Source organism: Triplophysa rosa, linkage group LG2, assembly GCF_024868665.1.
Source record: "Triplophysa rosa linkage group LG2, Trosa_1v2, whole genome shotgun sequence".
In the NCBI taxonomy this organism is placed as follows: domain Eukaryota; kingdom Metazoa; phylum Chordata; class Actinopteri; order Cypriniformes; family Nemacheilidae; genus Triplophysa; species Triplophysa rosa.
This window is the reverse complement of record NC_079891.1, coordinates 1,428,569-1,445,783: the sequence shown is the minus strand read 5'-3', so window position 1 is coordinate 1,445,783 and position 17,215 is coordinate 1,428,569. Positions and strand designations below refer to the sequence as shown.

The 17,215-nt window shown below is 37.2% G+C and overlaps 1 protein-coding gene across 2 annotated transcripts in view; it reads right to left on the bottom strand.

The window, feature by feature from the left end:
• LOC130566894 (astrotactin-2-like) overlaps positions 1-17,215 on the bottom strand; it is a 254,631-nt gene that overhangs the window by 73,778 nt on the left and 163,638 nt on the right. For both annotated transcript variants that reach the window (XM_057354726.1, XM_057354717.1), the window contains 2 exons: positions 10,849-10,999; positions 1,033-1,199 (listed from right to left, as the gene is read on the bottom strand). In XM_057354726.1, the coding sequence (XP_057210709.1) occupies positions 1,033-1,199; positions 10,849-10,999 (318 nt within the window). The remainder of the gene's footprint in view (positions 1-1,032; positions 1,200-10,848; positions 11,000-17,215) is intronic.

Below are 17,215 nucleotides of genomic sequence, written 5' to 3'. Positions count from 1 at the left end.
CAGTGATAGTAAATGACTGTTAAATGGATCGTTATAAACTTTCTGCTGATTGGATGAATCTACCTTCACATCCTCACAAAAAAAGCAAATATCATATAATATCAAATAAAACCGCAAATATTGTTGAGTCTGATGTCACATGATTGTGCTGAAACCACCATTTTATCAAGTATTGGCCTAAATATTATTTAAAAAACTTAAAATAAACTAAATTAAAATGTTGCCTTCGGAATAAACTGAAATATGTTTAAATTGCAGCACTAAAATTATTAACTGTAAATAAATAAATAAATAACAAAAGAAAAAGAAAGTAATAAATAATAACGTACACTGAAATGAACAACAACTAAAAATGCAAAAATAAAAGCTAATTCAAAATATGAATAAAACTACAGTAAAATGGAAAACAAAACTATTGTATCGCCAAACCTGTGAATCTAAGTGTTTCATGATTGTTAATTTATCTTATTACTTTTCTCTTTTTGCTCATTTGCAAAGAAACCATAGCGTGAAAGTAATTGTAATTATATACACAAATTATTGTAAATAAATGTCATTATTTATTGCACATAGGTGTGTTCACCACAGTGTTGGATATGCCCAATAAAATCTGTAAAATCATGCATTTTTATATTCATAATTGCTCAACATCTTTAGACTTATTAAATCTGAGAAATAAAAGCTGAGAGAGACGGACGTAACCAGTGATGGAAAAGACGAGATTTAATGGTGGGTCCTTAAAATAGTTGGTGACATGTTTTATACCGTCAATTGAGAAAATCCCACTTTAGGATATTTGCATATTATTTGGAGGCGTTTATACTCATTCCCCCTTAAAATTCAGCCTCTGGATTTACCGCCCCAGTCTCCTCCCACTTCAGCCCCGCGAGTTCAGTTTTCTAAAATATGATCTCATATGAGTGTCTCTGTGCCAAAAAGGCATTTAAAACTAATGTGATTTATAAAGTGTTTCCTAAGCGACTTGTGTGCTCTTTGTGTAAGTGTTCTTGTGTGTGTGTGTGTCAGTCTCACCCGCAGAACATCAGCACATTGCTGGAGGTGGGGTCTTCCGGCAGAGGAACCAGCTGCTGAAGACACAACTGCTCACAGCCTCCGTTAAATCCATCCGTACAGTCGGTACCCAGCGAGTAGTCATAGCAACCCGAACCATCCTTCATAGGCCGCAAGCCTTCTGGACACTGCAGATGATTGAGAGACGGACACAGAGATCAATGATGCTGGTTACCAGGTAACCACAGACAGACAATGTGAAAGAAGTTTGACACGGTGTGTGCTCCTGGCGGGGAGTGATTATGTCACGAACAAAAGTGTTTCTCGGCGAGGAAAGAACATTAATGAAGGTTTCCAGGGCAGCGGCATACAATTCACCAAATGAAGAGCAGCGTCCATAATTTACACAAACATCACGAAACTCATTCGTGGACAGCACTGTACTGTATATTTGCTCGAGTACTGAAAAAACACCAATGCGAACACAACATTTCATCATCAAAAAGAAAAGAAAAAAGGATTTGTTCATACCATTAGATAAACAGGGTCCGGGCCGCAAGAGAGCGTGCACTTTAAGACCAAAGGCTTTAGATTAAAAACTCCACATGAATTCAAGGAATTGTGAGCGACAACAACATCAAACAAGAAATAAAAGAGAAATGCTTCAAAGCGCATCTGGAAAAGATGCAAAGACCTAACGCAGTGGAGAAGGTTTATTTCCATACTGTCCATCACTGTACTATATACATATGAGACAGAAGTGAAACGACATTAAAGAAAGAAACGACATCTACATCACACTGACTTCTACATTTTTAGAAATGAACAATAAAAACTTCATTATAATACACACACAAAACTTCTGGTCTAAAACAAAGAAGACGTTAAGTCAGATGTAAACACATGACTCAGGGATTATTCTTTCACTATTATATAAATGTTAATGAGGATACTATAACGATTTAAACATTATTTTCAGACAAATTCATGCGTTTTAATGTTAAATGTTTTAATAGAGCACCATGTTATTCCTGCGCTGAAAAACAAACAACCCTGACTTATAAAAGAAAAAACAAACCTTGCTTTCCTTCACTAATGAATTCAGCAAGAAATGAATCTTCTGCAGCCACAAAACTGTATCGTAACATATTTCTAAAGGAATCCTTTACGTTTATAAAAAAAGGTCAAAGTTTATTTCATAAAGTACATCTCATCTTTGTTGATTAATAAATAATAATAATATTAATGATAATAATAATAATAAAATGACAACAACTTTTTGTTAATAAACGTTTTTATACATGACATGCAAATAAATAAATAAAGTGCAAAAACAAACAAACATTGACAATACAAATCACATGAAATCAATTCAACTTTGAAAAGATCACATAAAAAATACTGTACATTATGCTTTCTTACAATATCAAAATCACTAATAAAAACAATTTTGAAAGGTTGATATGATTTCACACGATATAAATCTTATAACTATTATTATTATTATTATATATATTTTTCTATGTTTCTATATAGTTTAAGGGAACTGGGCGAGTAAATGATCCATAAATCGAGTAGTGAATGCAGACGTTTAATGTTACAGTAAGATTTAAACAAAAAAACATGAAAAATATATAAACCATCACCTTGACCTACAAAATAATTACAAGAATTATAACTGTACATCAACGACTACAACTCATAAACATTAACAACACTCCTCACAACAGCAGGATTTAAAAAACAGAGCTAGTGGTTTACATTTATATAGAGTTGTGTGACACACACACACACGCACGCACGCACGCACACACACACACACACACACACACAGGAACAAGGTTTAGTGTTTGGATCAGATCTCAAGGAGGGTGTGAAGGAGGCGGGCAGCTCATTTACTCACAGAGACAAACACAAAGTGCCACTATATTAGAGCGTTAGTCTAATCGATGAGTCAACCGCCACGCCGCGTCGATACGAGGATTAACAAAACAAATAAAATACGTCTCAACAATTACAGCCTGTTCTTAAAGGGCAACCGTAAAACCCTCACCGGGCGGCTGCAAAAGACCAGCATCCGTGATCGCCATGACAACAGATGCTGGAGACGGGAGGGGAGGGGAGCTCAATCTGCCTCTGCGTTTCCTCTCATCAGTCAATCTGATCACCTCCAGGTTTTTAATCAGACACGCTGCTATTAAAAGCTTAAATGAATGTGTGTCCTTTAATATAACGCTTTAGAACTGAACGTATGGCTCAGCGACTCACAGATGGCTTCTTAAAAAGCATTTATCAATGACAAAATGTTATTCCATTTATTCCGCAGTTTGCTCAACAATGTGAAATAAAGTACAGCACATACCGTAGCAAATAAAGCTTAAATCTTTTCTCGCACGCATGATTCCAGGAGGAGCATCACACGTTTCTATTTGCTATTTTCTTGTTGCCCGCGTGATTTTTTCTGCTTTATTGATATCATCAACCGCTGGTTGGTTTGCAGCCAACCCAAATAATGCAGGTTCAATCTACACGCACATCTCAAAACATGAAACGCATTCATGAGAAAACACTGTGAGGAGGAAAGTGTTTCATTTTGTCGCCTCAGACGGAAGATGATATCTGTCCTGAATTCTTGAAACTATAAAGAAAGTGTATAATATCTGTCGATCGAGAACGCTACTGTGAGTTTGGACTTCTTTTCAATGGTTAATTGCTTTGCTCCTGACGTTCAGCTCTAAGCTTGACCTTATCTGATGATGTCAAAATACAAATTGTGGGCGGAAATCTCAGATTTTTTGTCCTCATGATTTTAAAACAGCCAGTGGAATCTAATCAAATAAATAATACAATTCTGTCATCATTTATTATTACTCCCTCTCGTGTGGTTGTAAATCTGTATGTGAGTCTTTCTTCTTCAAAACACAACAGAAGATATTTTGAGAAATGTCTCGGTGGTTTTGTGTTCATACAATGGAAGTCAGTGTGGTTCAGTGTTGTTTGATGACCAGCATTCTTCAAAATATCTTCTTTTTGTGTTTTGAAGAAGAAAGAAACTTAAAGGGACAGTTCGCCCGAAAATGAAATTCTGTCATGAATGACTCACTCTCAAGTTGTTCCAAATCTGTATACATTTCTTTGTTTGCTTGAACACAGAGGAAGATATTTGGATGAATGCTTGTAACCAAACCGCTCTTGGAGCCCATTCACATCCAGAGGACAATGGTGGTCAGAAGAGCCCCAGAACTGTTTGCTGTCCTACATTCTTCAAAATATCTGCTTTTGTGTTCAACAGAACAATTATAGTCATTTTTCTACTATGGGAGTCAATGGGGTCCCAGAACTGTTTGGTTACAAGCATTCTTCTAAATATCAGAAGAAGCATCAGAAGAAAGACATTTATACACATTTGGAACAACTCGAGGTGAGTAAACGATGACATGATTTTCATTCTTGGGTGAAGTATCAGGTCAGTCAAACTGAAAATACATAAATACAGTCTTCCTGTAAAGAAGTAAAAAGAATATAAAGAAATTAAAAAAGATATCAACTGGATCAGGTAGACATATCATCTTCAATTTTTTAGCATTGGATGATTTCCTCTCAGCAGTGTGTAAGGCATTGAAGGTTATTCAGACCTTTATCAACGTTAAAAGCAAACAAACATCTCAGAGTAGAAGTGCATCCTTCATTCAAGTGAAGCTCGATGGCCGTCACTTCAACCTTCAGTCTGCGTCCTTCAGTTTAACCACTCCACGTCTTGCTCTCGTCTCCTCATTTTCTCCTCTCTTTCAGAGCAGATCTTTTCTCTGGGTTTCTCAGTCCACTCATAATTCAGTTCTCTATCCTTCACCCGAGCGCTTCACCTCACCTCTCTCTCTCTCTCTCTCTCTGTATGGTAATGTCACAGGAGGGAGCCATCGGCACAGAGTAATGGTCCGGACACACCTGGCCTGAACTCCAGAGAGAAAATTCAAATGACGGACACGCAAGCTGTCTCATTTGCAACACAGACAGAAGCGCACGAGAGGAGACCCAGCGCCTTTAAAAATAAACAGAGCCGACAGACGCCAGAGAAAGACGCCGGTGTCTGAATAAAAGTGCTTTACAGAAAATCTAAAACCGCCTTATTAACATTGAAAATACAACATAAAGCAGCCTCAGGGTCCAATAAAAAGAAAAAAGGAGAAAATCTCACACGAGGCAGCATCTGCTGAGATTTTCCAAGATGTAAGCAACACATGTCCAAAAACACACCCTGTTTCAGTTCATTTCTTTTTTTTTCACATGTAGAATTAAAGTTTAAAGATGTTCGACTGATTTAGTTCAACATGATCTGTTTGTTGTATTTTGTTCTAAATACCATTTTGTAGCGGTGTCCAAAAAACAAACATTATATAAATGTAATAAACAGTAATATATTCATTAATATAATCATTTAAAAAAAGTATTTTTTATTCTTTTCTTTTCTTTTTTATTATATTTTCTTTTAATTTTACTTTTACATTACATTACATTACCTTACTATTATTTTTTTTATAATTAATCTAATAAACAAAAGGGTAAAGAAAGATAAGCACTTTTCTGTTGTCTTTATTATAACATAATTTTGTTACAATAACAAAAAGAGAAACTTATTTTATAAACACGCACAGCTGTAATTCGACGTTTGGTGATGTTTAAGAAGATGTTTTTTTGTCTCGTCTTGGCTTTGAGAAATCTCTCCTTCCGGCTCTTGTATTTGACTTTGGATGAGTTTTGTAGACAAGCTGAAGTTGCTCTCAGTTCAGTGCGGTGAGAAAATCGAACATGACGAGATGAAGACGACGTGTTCCTCCTCCACAGGCCGAACAAAGGCTTCATCTGCGCTTTGAAGTCCTTCAGAAAGTTGAGAAGGCTGTTTTTCATCTGTGCCGTCGATGAGGGGAAAAGGCAATAAATGAATCAGGAGCAGAAATTGTGGGCGGTTTAATAAGATCACCCACCGGCACCGACTCGGGCCTCTCAGCTCAACACCAAACACACATTCGGACAATCTTATTAGCTCGTCCTCATGTATATTTCATTCACTGAAAACTTCCCCTCCAAAAGAAGAAATGCATTTCACCGGTCCAATGATGCTGTCGGCTCAGTTTGTGCTGTTGAAAAATGAAGAAAGAAGCTGCTGGCTTCACAGAAAGAGTAATGAAGTTTCTCAAGACATCCATTTTCAGTGTCTTTATTGAGTCGACCTTCAGCTCTCGTCTGTGTTTGGATCTGGGACATTAATGATGAGGAACATTATTATCATCTATGATCCGTTCGGCTCCAGAACGCAGGAGCATTGAGCTCATGCACATTGCTTTTCTTTGTTAGCCTATAGTTAGTTCTTTTCTCTGAATTGAAAAATTAAATCATTTAAATGGGATAATGTCAGTACACGTAAACAAAATACACCATGCTGTCCTGGGGCCTGTACCCTGAATGTAGCTGAACGAACTCAGGTTTCAGGATTAGTTTGGGGTTGAGTTGGAACCATGAGTTTCTTTGTCAACGCAAGCTTTGATCCTGAAGCTAAGATTAGTGCACAGGAACGAGTGACGTCGGCATCGCAGTGGATGGAAATATACGAGTTATCATTTAGTTTACCTTTCTTAATGAGGATGAAGCACACGATGAAGAGAAAGGATCTGATCAATGTACTGTAGGCTTGTGAATGTGAGGATTATATTTGACGTTACTGGTGTCTCTGTTGTTGTAGGACATTTCACAACCTTCCCGCAGAAACTCAAGTATCTACCTCCATAGGTTACAGAAGAAATGTCAACAAAATACACTACAAGTGTGGCACAATATACTGCATTAATATGAAGGAATTTTCCTTCTTCATTTTTTACTGTTGTTTTACCTGTATTTTACATTTTGCACGGCATTAAATTACATTTTAGCGTTAACGGAAATGTCCGTAAGATAAATGTACTGCTAATTTTCTGCCAGTACTTTATCCATTTTTTACGGATTATCTTTTGAAGTGTAGAGAAGCTGATTCTAAACAAAGAAGGCTAAATAAAAAAACAAAGCTGTATGTGAAGTTAGTAGTCAGTCAAATCTGCTGGTCATCTCAATCCTGACTGAAGGCCGTGTTGAAGTGGTTCTGTGGTCAGGATAGCTAAAACCTCTGACTCCCACCAACAGGCGATCAAACACTCCTGTCATAGAACAAAGAAGAGAAGATTGTATTGAAGTTTGAAATTGAGTTTTGGGCACATATTTAATTCACGTAAAGGGTTTTGTACTGTTCCCCATTTATTTGACCTTCCTCAAAGCACGGACACAACACAGATGCATTAGGGAATGACATAGGCCTTAAAGTATTAAAAACTTCTTATACATTATAAAATGCAGGCCTACTGTACGATACATTATTTAGGTGAATTCTAAGTGTAACTTGATAAAAAACGATTAAAATAGCAGTGTTAAAAGACATGTCAATGGTTTTGTCTGTGTCTTACTGTAGCTGTTTAATAGAAGGTTTCCTTCGTGGACAAAAACACATTCAATCAAACTTTTCCCATCATATACTGGCCAAGCTCTGGAGTACATTTCTATGTTTTCAACGGAGATGAAAATAACACGACTTTGCACAAGCAATTCTAAATAATATCTACTTGCATCTAGTTTGGTGTAATGAAATGTAAGGTTCACATTACGTGCTCTTCATTACACACGTTTATGACAGATTTATGTTAAAGGAATAAATGAACTCGACGTCGATGAGCGGTGTGTATTTAACTGCTTCGGGCTTACGGTGAATAATAGCACTAAACCTGACATTTACTTTCAAGTGTTCACGTCTTCACTGTGAAAGTGTCATTCTGTGTGTGACATTTCACATCATCCTGTGAACTTCCAGCTGAAAAACGCCTAAAAATACAATCAAAGTGTTACGGATGTGGTAGGGAAGAACCCAGATGCAGGCAGCGGTAAAGGGGTAACAAAAACAAGATTAATAAATAATAACAATATATATAAAACAACACATAAAACAACAATAACAAGGAGAAATAATATGACAGGCAAACAGGAACGTAGACTAACTAACACTGGACTAAAGCTACACTTGACAAAACTACACTAGACTAGACTGGGATAACTTACAGACAGGAACAAGACGCAAGGTCTTCAAAGACATGAATCATATGCAGCTATCAGCAAATGGTACAAAACGACCGAGCACGGGACAGCAGACACAAGGGCATTAAATAAGGGAACTAACAAAGAAGATAACAATGGGCAAGTGTGGGTAATGAGACACAGGCGGGAAGCTAAACGAGGAAACGAGAGGGGCGGGGCCAAAGACGAGACCGAAGAGAACGCACAATGATATGTTTCTCTCCACACTAAACAAGAGGCTCTGTCATGATTCTGCAACAAGACCAAGAAAGACATGACATGATGAGGCAGAATCATGACACAAAGACCATATGGAGCCATGAATTGATGATGACATCATCAAAGAGCATCCAACAGCTGATGTAAAAAACACTCTCCTACTTTATTAATAAATGCATTTGTTTATATTAATACATAAATGCATTATTAACATTAAAACATTTATTATTATTATTATTTACACAGAATATTTGTTCTTAATTCTGCTGAACTATTTAAGTACATGTCAAAAATGTGCAATAGTTAGGGTCTTTGCACAAACAGTCCGAAAATTTCGTATGTGTTTTTTCGTATTTGGCGCTGGTTTGTACGGTGTCTCTGAATTGTCAAAACGCCTCTCAAAATTCTTGCTACGGATGCGAAAAACGCAGAAAATCGAACCCAGTCCATATTTTTTATGACGGACGAAAATATCGGAGGCGGTGTGTAAATGCGATCGACACAACGTGAGGTCATATTTTTTTTTACGTGCGGAAATTTCGGACGCAATTTTCGGACTCTAAATGTGCAATGGCCTTTACTCTCAAAAAACAAACGTTGATCTTGGAAACAAGCATTTGTATCGCTTAAAAATAAAGTGAAATCAAAGTGGTAAATTTATCAAATTAAAATAAAACTATATAATTTCATAAATTACTTTGTGACAGAAATTGGAAATAATAATGAATCAAAAAATAAACAAGTTCGTATGAACAAACAGAGGTCTTTGTGTGCTAAAAACACAGATGGCAGGTGAATTTAACACCTCTACAGAAGTTTGAAAATATTTTGAACGGATCCTGAAGATATTAATTTGTCTATACATTTTGCAAGGAGCAAAGAAAGTTCAAGATCTGTCATATTTTTCTGTAGTTTTATCTCCTGAAACCTCATTTATCAAGCACTGTAGATGTGTGCGACATTAAAACAAGGTCAAACCTGATGAAAAACCTGCACATACTCAGATAAAATCTAGCTTAGACGAAGAAATCAAATCAATGCTCAGGAACATGAAACTCTATGGCCGTGGCATATAAATGATTTATTCCTAATAACACTAGGAAAAGCAGATTCACATGAATCTCCAGCATATAAAGCGTTAACAGAACGCGTGTGTAAGTACATCTCTGTCTGTCCTCGAGACGCTGAAGGTGTCCAATTTTCATCCAGTTGCGGTCTGAAGTGGATTGAGTTGTGAATCTCTTGACCCGGGCCGAGGTCACGAGTCTTCAGCGCGGCTGACATCGGGAGCGTTAAAAGCTTTGTCTTCCTCACTCTCAGTAATAGAGGTGAAGGGAACGCTTAAAGGGATTACGCGGCGACGGCTGAGAAGTGCAGTGCTGATTGTTTTAGGACACGCTCTGTTTTCATAAGAAAGATTCATTCAGAAGCTGGCAGGACCACACGCGTGATGTCAGCGCTTTCACCAACGCTCATCATTCACCCGCGGACGTCTTATACAAATGTGCACTTTCTTTGCAACTTCATTATTTTGCTTGCAAACTATTTTATACACAAACGTAAAACATCGAAAGTTACCCCACACGTTTCCCATTTTCAAGAAGATATCGAGATTTATAGCAATTTTTTATTTGTAACAAAAAGGCTATCAAAACTTTAGGTATATGCTCACTTTTCGGTGTTTTGATTTAATTGATGCTCTTTGTTTATGTGTGCATTTATTTTTTATTAAGATTTTTTTGTATTTTTTTCTTGTTTCCTTCTTTGTTAATTTTTATTATATTGATATCTGATTGTATTTGGTCATCCTTCAACCCCCTGGCTGTTGTTCATGATCTTTTTTCTATGTTATGTACTTTCTAAGCAAATATTCATACAACAAAAGTTGTTAGAAAAACAAAAAAACACACGGAGGTGTAAATGAATGTAGGTTGTAGAGGTAAATGAATCTGGATTTGAGTCAATGTGATGAGAAATGTTCATACTGAGATCGTTTGGTTTGATTTCTGACACTTGTTTTCTTCAGGAAGAAGATCTGAGACACAGATGAGACTGAAACCAGTTTACATTTGCTCTCCGTGTAACCTCATGAAACAGAACTCTTTTATTATCTGTGCTTCGGCAAACTGAACGCTCTTGAGGGTGAATAAATGATGACAGAATCTTTCTTCTCAGACAAACGTCTCTTTTCAGAGCACTGCGGCTGATCAGATTGTTCTATCGGCGTCAGGTTTTTATTTCTAATCTGAGTTGGTTTGAGCGATGAAAGACCTGCGTGTGATTTATTAATCCATCAGAACAGAGCCGTGAGCTCACCCGTTTCACCCCACAAAACCTATTAAGTGCATTTCCGTCTTCTCATCTGCTTCCCGTTTAATCTGCGTGTGTAACACACGCAAACACGTCAGCCCGTAACGAGAGGATGGGCACTGCTGGTAAACCCGGAGACATTCAAATGTTCTTACTCACCATGCAGCCGCTGGACTCCATCCGTCTGTCCGAGACGCATTTGAAGTTCTTACGACATCCACCGTTGTCTTTGGAGCAGTCTCTCGCCGGTCCGAATGAGGCCAACAGGTCGTCCACCGTCTCGAAGTATGTGGACATGATGGCCTCCTCCCTACAGACGGACGGACAGACAGACAGCACCCGTTACTCCACCGCATGAGATGCAAACATCAGAAAATCTTGTTTGGTGGCATTTTTCAGCTTGGCAGTTTGTCACTTCAGCGGTGTGAATCTGTGGAATCTAAGAACCTCGCGAAATTCATTTGCCTTTCGATGGCTATGTGAGCAATGCGGTCACCAGAAGAGATGAAGGTGGACGTGAACGATGTTGTGTCCTTGAGTGACATTCAGACACAAACAGCCCTTACAGAAAAGACACATGAATTTCACGTTTTTCACACGTGATCACATGTATACAACATGTGTTTAACATGTGCAAAAAACACGTGTGATCACATGTGAAATGTGTGTTTTTGGAACATTTTGGTGTGAATTCCATGTGAGTTCCCACGTGAAACCCATGGGATGACATGTGCAACATGTGGTGACGTGAAGAACATGTGATCACATGTGGAGACATGTCGCATATGTTATCCCATGGGTTTTTACATGTTATCCCATGGGTTTCACGTGGGAATTCACATGGAATTCACACCAAAATGTTCCAAAAACACACATTTCACATGTGATCACACGTGTTTTTTGCACATGTGAATTTCGTGTGTCTTTTCTGTAAGGGAGTGAATAGCAAGACCGAATGTTCTTTTGATTCAGAACACATTATCACTAATGTGATTCATCTAAACACGGCGGGCGCTCCAGCAAACATCCGACAAATCATCCCACAGACTGAGATATCGCTTATTCATTTTCTTATTAACTGCATTTTCTATCTAGAATACAGAAAGAAAAGATGTGACGGACGTAACAAATAAACACATATCATGCATACTTTAGATTTAGACGTTTTATAAAAGACAATATAAGAATTGAGGACGTTTATGTTACTTAAACTGAATGTTACCCCATTGACAGATTTTTTGGGGGCTTGTCTTCAACATAATCTTACTTATTTCTTATATTTTCATTCATAAAACAAGCCTAAACGTCTTTGGTCACAGTCATGTCAAGTAAATGCATCTTGCTTAAAGAAATTTGAGATATTTGTGCTAGAAAACAAGACTAAAGTGTTGAATAAGAAATTCCTGTTATGCAGGAATGTTATCCTGTTGTGCTAGTAAAATTATAAAAATAGTACATATAATTAAAAAAAATATTACTTGCTTAGAAAATAGTACTTAAATTTATGTAGACCTAAAACCAGAAAGTAAAAAGAAATATGGTCTACCAGCCAAATAACCATACTGATGTAAAGTAAATATGTTGAATTACATTATGATGTGCTCCTATGCACATGCTAAGTGCCGTAAGTGCACGTTTTGTTATGTGGCATTTTCTGTTTGCTCAGAAGCATTTGTAAACTGCAGTTCTAAAGCTCAGCTGTAATAAAGAAACTTAACATGTTCTTTTCATCATTCAATCTCTTCGCATCATGTGTTTTTGCATCAAATTATAGAGCGTAGTATCGATAACAGTACTGAATAACAGTATATCACAGAATAAATCCTGACAGGGACCCCCGGTATTTTGTAACAAATACAAACTGTTGTGGGAACGCGAAAGACGTTCAAACAAGACGAAGATGCAATTAGGTTTGTCAAATTGCATGTTAATTATAATTTCTATCATTTATAATGTTATAAATAATACATATTTATGTTTGGTTATTATTATTTAGTTGTTTATTTGTAAGTATTAAACTGTTCAATGGCTAGAGGTTCTCAACAAGGGGGCCCCGGCTGACTTCCAAGGGGGCCTAAGATGACCAATATTTTAAATTTAGAAAAAAATAGCAAAAAATAAATAAAAAACCACCAAGATATTTCTTATTATTTGGCCATTTTTATAGTTAACAAACGTTTTCCAGTTAATATTAAAGCGATAGTTCATCCAAAAATGAAAATTGTGTCATCATTTACTCACCCTCAGGTTGTTCCAAATCTATTTACATTTCTTATTCTGTTAAACACAAAAGAAGATATTTGGAAGAATGTCATTTACCAAACAGATCTCATGCCCCATTGACTCCCATAGTATTTATTTCCCTACTATGGCAGTAAATGAGGGATGAGCTCTGTTTGGTTAATGACGTTCTTCCAAATATCTTTCTCTGTGTTCGTTAGAAAAATATTTTTAAGGTTTTGTGAGTGGCGCCTTTGAGAGAAAAAGGTTGAGAACCCCTACAATACGCCAATGAGCGGGGATAATGTCACCACTGACCAATCGGAAACAAGTATTTCAAGAGATCTGTGTGATAAAAAAGGTTCAAGTCTAAGTGAAATTGCACAGCCTTTATGACATTCTCTCAACCAGAGAGCAGAAAGAAACAAATTGGGCAAGTTTGACGGGTGTAGACTTCAGCACGGGTGTGTGTGTGTGTGTGTGTGTGTGTGTAGAAGTACGCGTGCGTGTGTGTGTGTGTGCGTCGAGCGGGTGGACAATCACTGGAGTGATTATTAGACGTCCTCACAGTCCAAATGTTCCTCTAACAAGACTGAAGATGATTTCCCATGGCATGGACACCGGCATTGCCCACAGACTGCCCGCTCAGATTACACATCATCTTAACAAGCACAGCAGACATACACACAACACATTTACTGCAAACAAACTCATTATATCATCACAATAACACCTCGTGTGTGTGTGTGTGTGTGTGTGTGGTCATTCCATTTTCACTTCTCTTTCGAGGTTGAATGTCACCGGCTGTTTCCATAAAATTCACCTGACCGAACTGATATTATATGATTATAACAGAATCACTTCTCCTCCAGAAGAGAGATTTCATCCTGTACGTTCTGTATCGCTCCTAAAACATTTCGTGTGTTGCACGGCAGCTTAGCTGCGAACGAGTATGAAAGAGATGAAATAACATTATCAGAATAATTCCTCTGATTGAATCGCAGGCGGCACGGGTGTGAGACCAAACCCATCAGAGGACGTCATTTCATAAGTGTGCCGCTATTGACAGTTTGAATGATTTGACTTTGTCCTGTGATGTCTTCATTGAATTCCTCTATGACAGCAGGTGAGCGCCGCAACATTCGAACCGTCGTCGAGATTGCGTCGTAACACGCGCGCACAAACAGCTGCCGGGAGACTGCTGGAAATGAAAGAATGTTTTTTTTTATTGTCTGGGCCTCAGGAGGAATGTAAGCTTTATAAGAGACGCCTGAAAGCGGTGATGGATGACTGGAGCCGCAGCGCACGCCCAGCGACTTTGTAATTAATGTGAAGTGTGAATTATTGATGCAGGCTGCGGTCTCTCCCCGTAACACGTGTCAAAGTTCACATACAGCCGTCTGAACATGAAGTTTCCTCACACGCCGTTCAGAGTCACGGAGCCGGGGAAGGCTGAATGAGAGGAAACGATGCGATGAAGACGTGCCGGGCGGTGACTTCTGTCATTTTCGACACGCACGCTTTCTATTCAGAGTGCCGCTGACACGACTGTGTTTGATTGAAAGCGTTTATAGAGGATACTGTACACCGTGACAGATCTCTGAGTGACACTGAGTGGATTTCTCCGCATCAGTCAGTAAAAGTGACCGACGTGAGCTGTACGTGATATCACTGATTCTCTGCTCACGGGTCAAATGCATCCACGTAAAGTCTGATGGTAAATGTGTAATACTCTCTCAGAAATCCAGGAGTTTTCTTTCAAGTCCCAGAACAGGTTTGAGAAACGAACGCCCATTCCACTGAGAGAGACTTGTTATCCGTCACAGAAACTCTAAATCATCAAATCTAATATCTGCTCTAGCTCACTGGTACATGCTTTAATGTTTCCATACTTCTGTACACCCTACAACGTTACTACCTTCTATACTTCTGTAGAAGAACAAGCTTTGTGCTTTCAACCAACCTGCTGAAAACATCACAAAACCCCTCATACTATAGTACATACATCATTCGGTACACTTCATACTGCATACTTAGTTGATACATTTGATTTGATACCTAATTCTGCATACTTTATATCTTCACACTTCATACCATTCCTCAATCTGCATCGTTCATCTCATTCTGCATACTTCAAACCTCATTCTGCATACTTCACACTGTATATTATTCAGCACATTCCATATTTCATTCTGCATACTTCATACTGTTTATTATTCAGCACATTCCATATTTCATTCTGCATACTTCCTACTGTTTATTATTCAGCACATTCCATATTTCATTCTGCATACTTCCTACTGTTTATTATTCAGCACATTCCATATTTCATTCTGCATACTTCCTACTGTTTATTATTCAGCACATTCCATATTTCATTCTGCATACTTCCTACTGTTTATTATTCAGCACATTCCATATTTCATTCTGCATACTTCCTACTGTTTATTATTCAGCACATTCCATATTTCATTCTGCATACTTCCTACTGTTTATTATTCAGCACATTCCATATTTCATTCTGCATACTTCCTACTGTTTATTATTCAGCACATTCCATATTTCATTCTGCATACTTCCTACTGTTTATTATTCAGCACATTCCATATTTCATTCTGCATACTTCCTACTGTTTATTATTCAGCACATTCCATATTTCATTCTGCATACTTCCTACTGTTTATTATTCAGCACATTCCATATTTCATTCTGCATACTTCCTACTGTTTATTATTCAGCACATTCCATATTTCATTCTGCATACTTCCTACTGTTTATTATTCAGCACATTCCATATTTCATTCTGCATACTTCCTACTGTTTATTATTCAGCACATTCCATATTTCATTCTGCATACTTCCTACTGTTTATTATTCAGCACATTCCATATTTCATTCTGCATACTTCCTACTGTTTATTATTCAGCACATTCCATATTTCATTCTGCATACTTCCTACTGTTTATTATTCAGCACATTCCATATTTCATTCTGCATACTTCCTACTGTTTATTATTCAGCACATTCCATATTTCATTCTGCATACTTCCTACTGTTTATTATTCAGCACATTCCATATTTCATTCTGCATACTTCCTACTGTTTATTATTCAGCACATTCCATATTTCATTCTGCATACTTCCTACTGTTTATTATTCAGCACATTCCATATTTCATTCTGCATACTTCCTACTGTTTATTATTCAGCACATTCCATATTTCATTCTGCATACTTCCTACTGTTTATTATTCAGCACATTCCATATTTCATTCTGCATACTTCCTACTGTTTATTATTCAGCACATTCCATATTTCATTCTGCATACTTCCTACTGTTTATTATTCAGCACATTCCATATTTCATTCTGCATACTTCCTACTGTTTATTATTCAGCACATTCCATATTTCATTCTGCATACTTCCTACTGTTTATTATTCAGCACATTCCATATTTCATTCTGCATACTTCCTACTGTTTATTATTCAGCACATTCCATATTTCATTCTGCATACTTCCTACTGTTTATTATTCAGCACATTCCATATTTCATTCTGCATACTTCCTACTGTTTATTATTCAGCACATTCCATATTTCATTCTGCATACTTCCTACTGTTTATTATTCAGCACATTCCATATTTCATTCTGCATACTTCCTACTGTTTATTATTCAGCACATTCCATATTTCATTCTGCATACTTCCTACTGTTTATTATTCAGCACATTCCATATTTCATTCTGCATACTTCCTACTGTTTATTATTCAGCACATTCCATATTTCATTCTGCATACTTCCTACTGTTTATTATTCAGCACATTCCATATTTCATTCTGCATACTTCCTACTGTTTATTATTCAGCACATTCCATATTTCATTCTGCATACTTCCTACTGTTTATTATTCAGCACATTCCATATTTCATTCTGCATACTTCCTACTGTTTATTATTCAGCACATTCCATATTTCATTCTGCATACTTCCTACTGTTTATTATTCAGCACATTCCATATTTCATTCTGCATACTTCCTACTGTTTATTATTCAGCACATTCCATATTTCATTCTGCATACTTCCTACTGTTTATTATTCAGCACATTCCATATTTCATTCTGCATACTTCCTACTGTTTATTATTCAGCACATTCCATATTTCATTCTGCATACTTCCTACTGTTTATTATTCAGCACATTCCATATTTCATTCTGCATACTTCCTACTGTTTATTATTCAGCACATTCCATATTTCATTCTGCATACTTCCTACTGTTTATTATTCAGCACATTCCATATTTCAT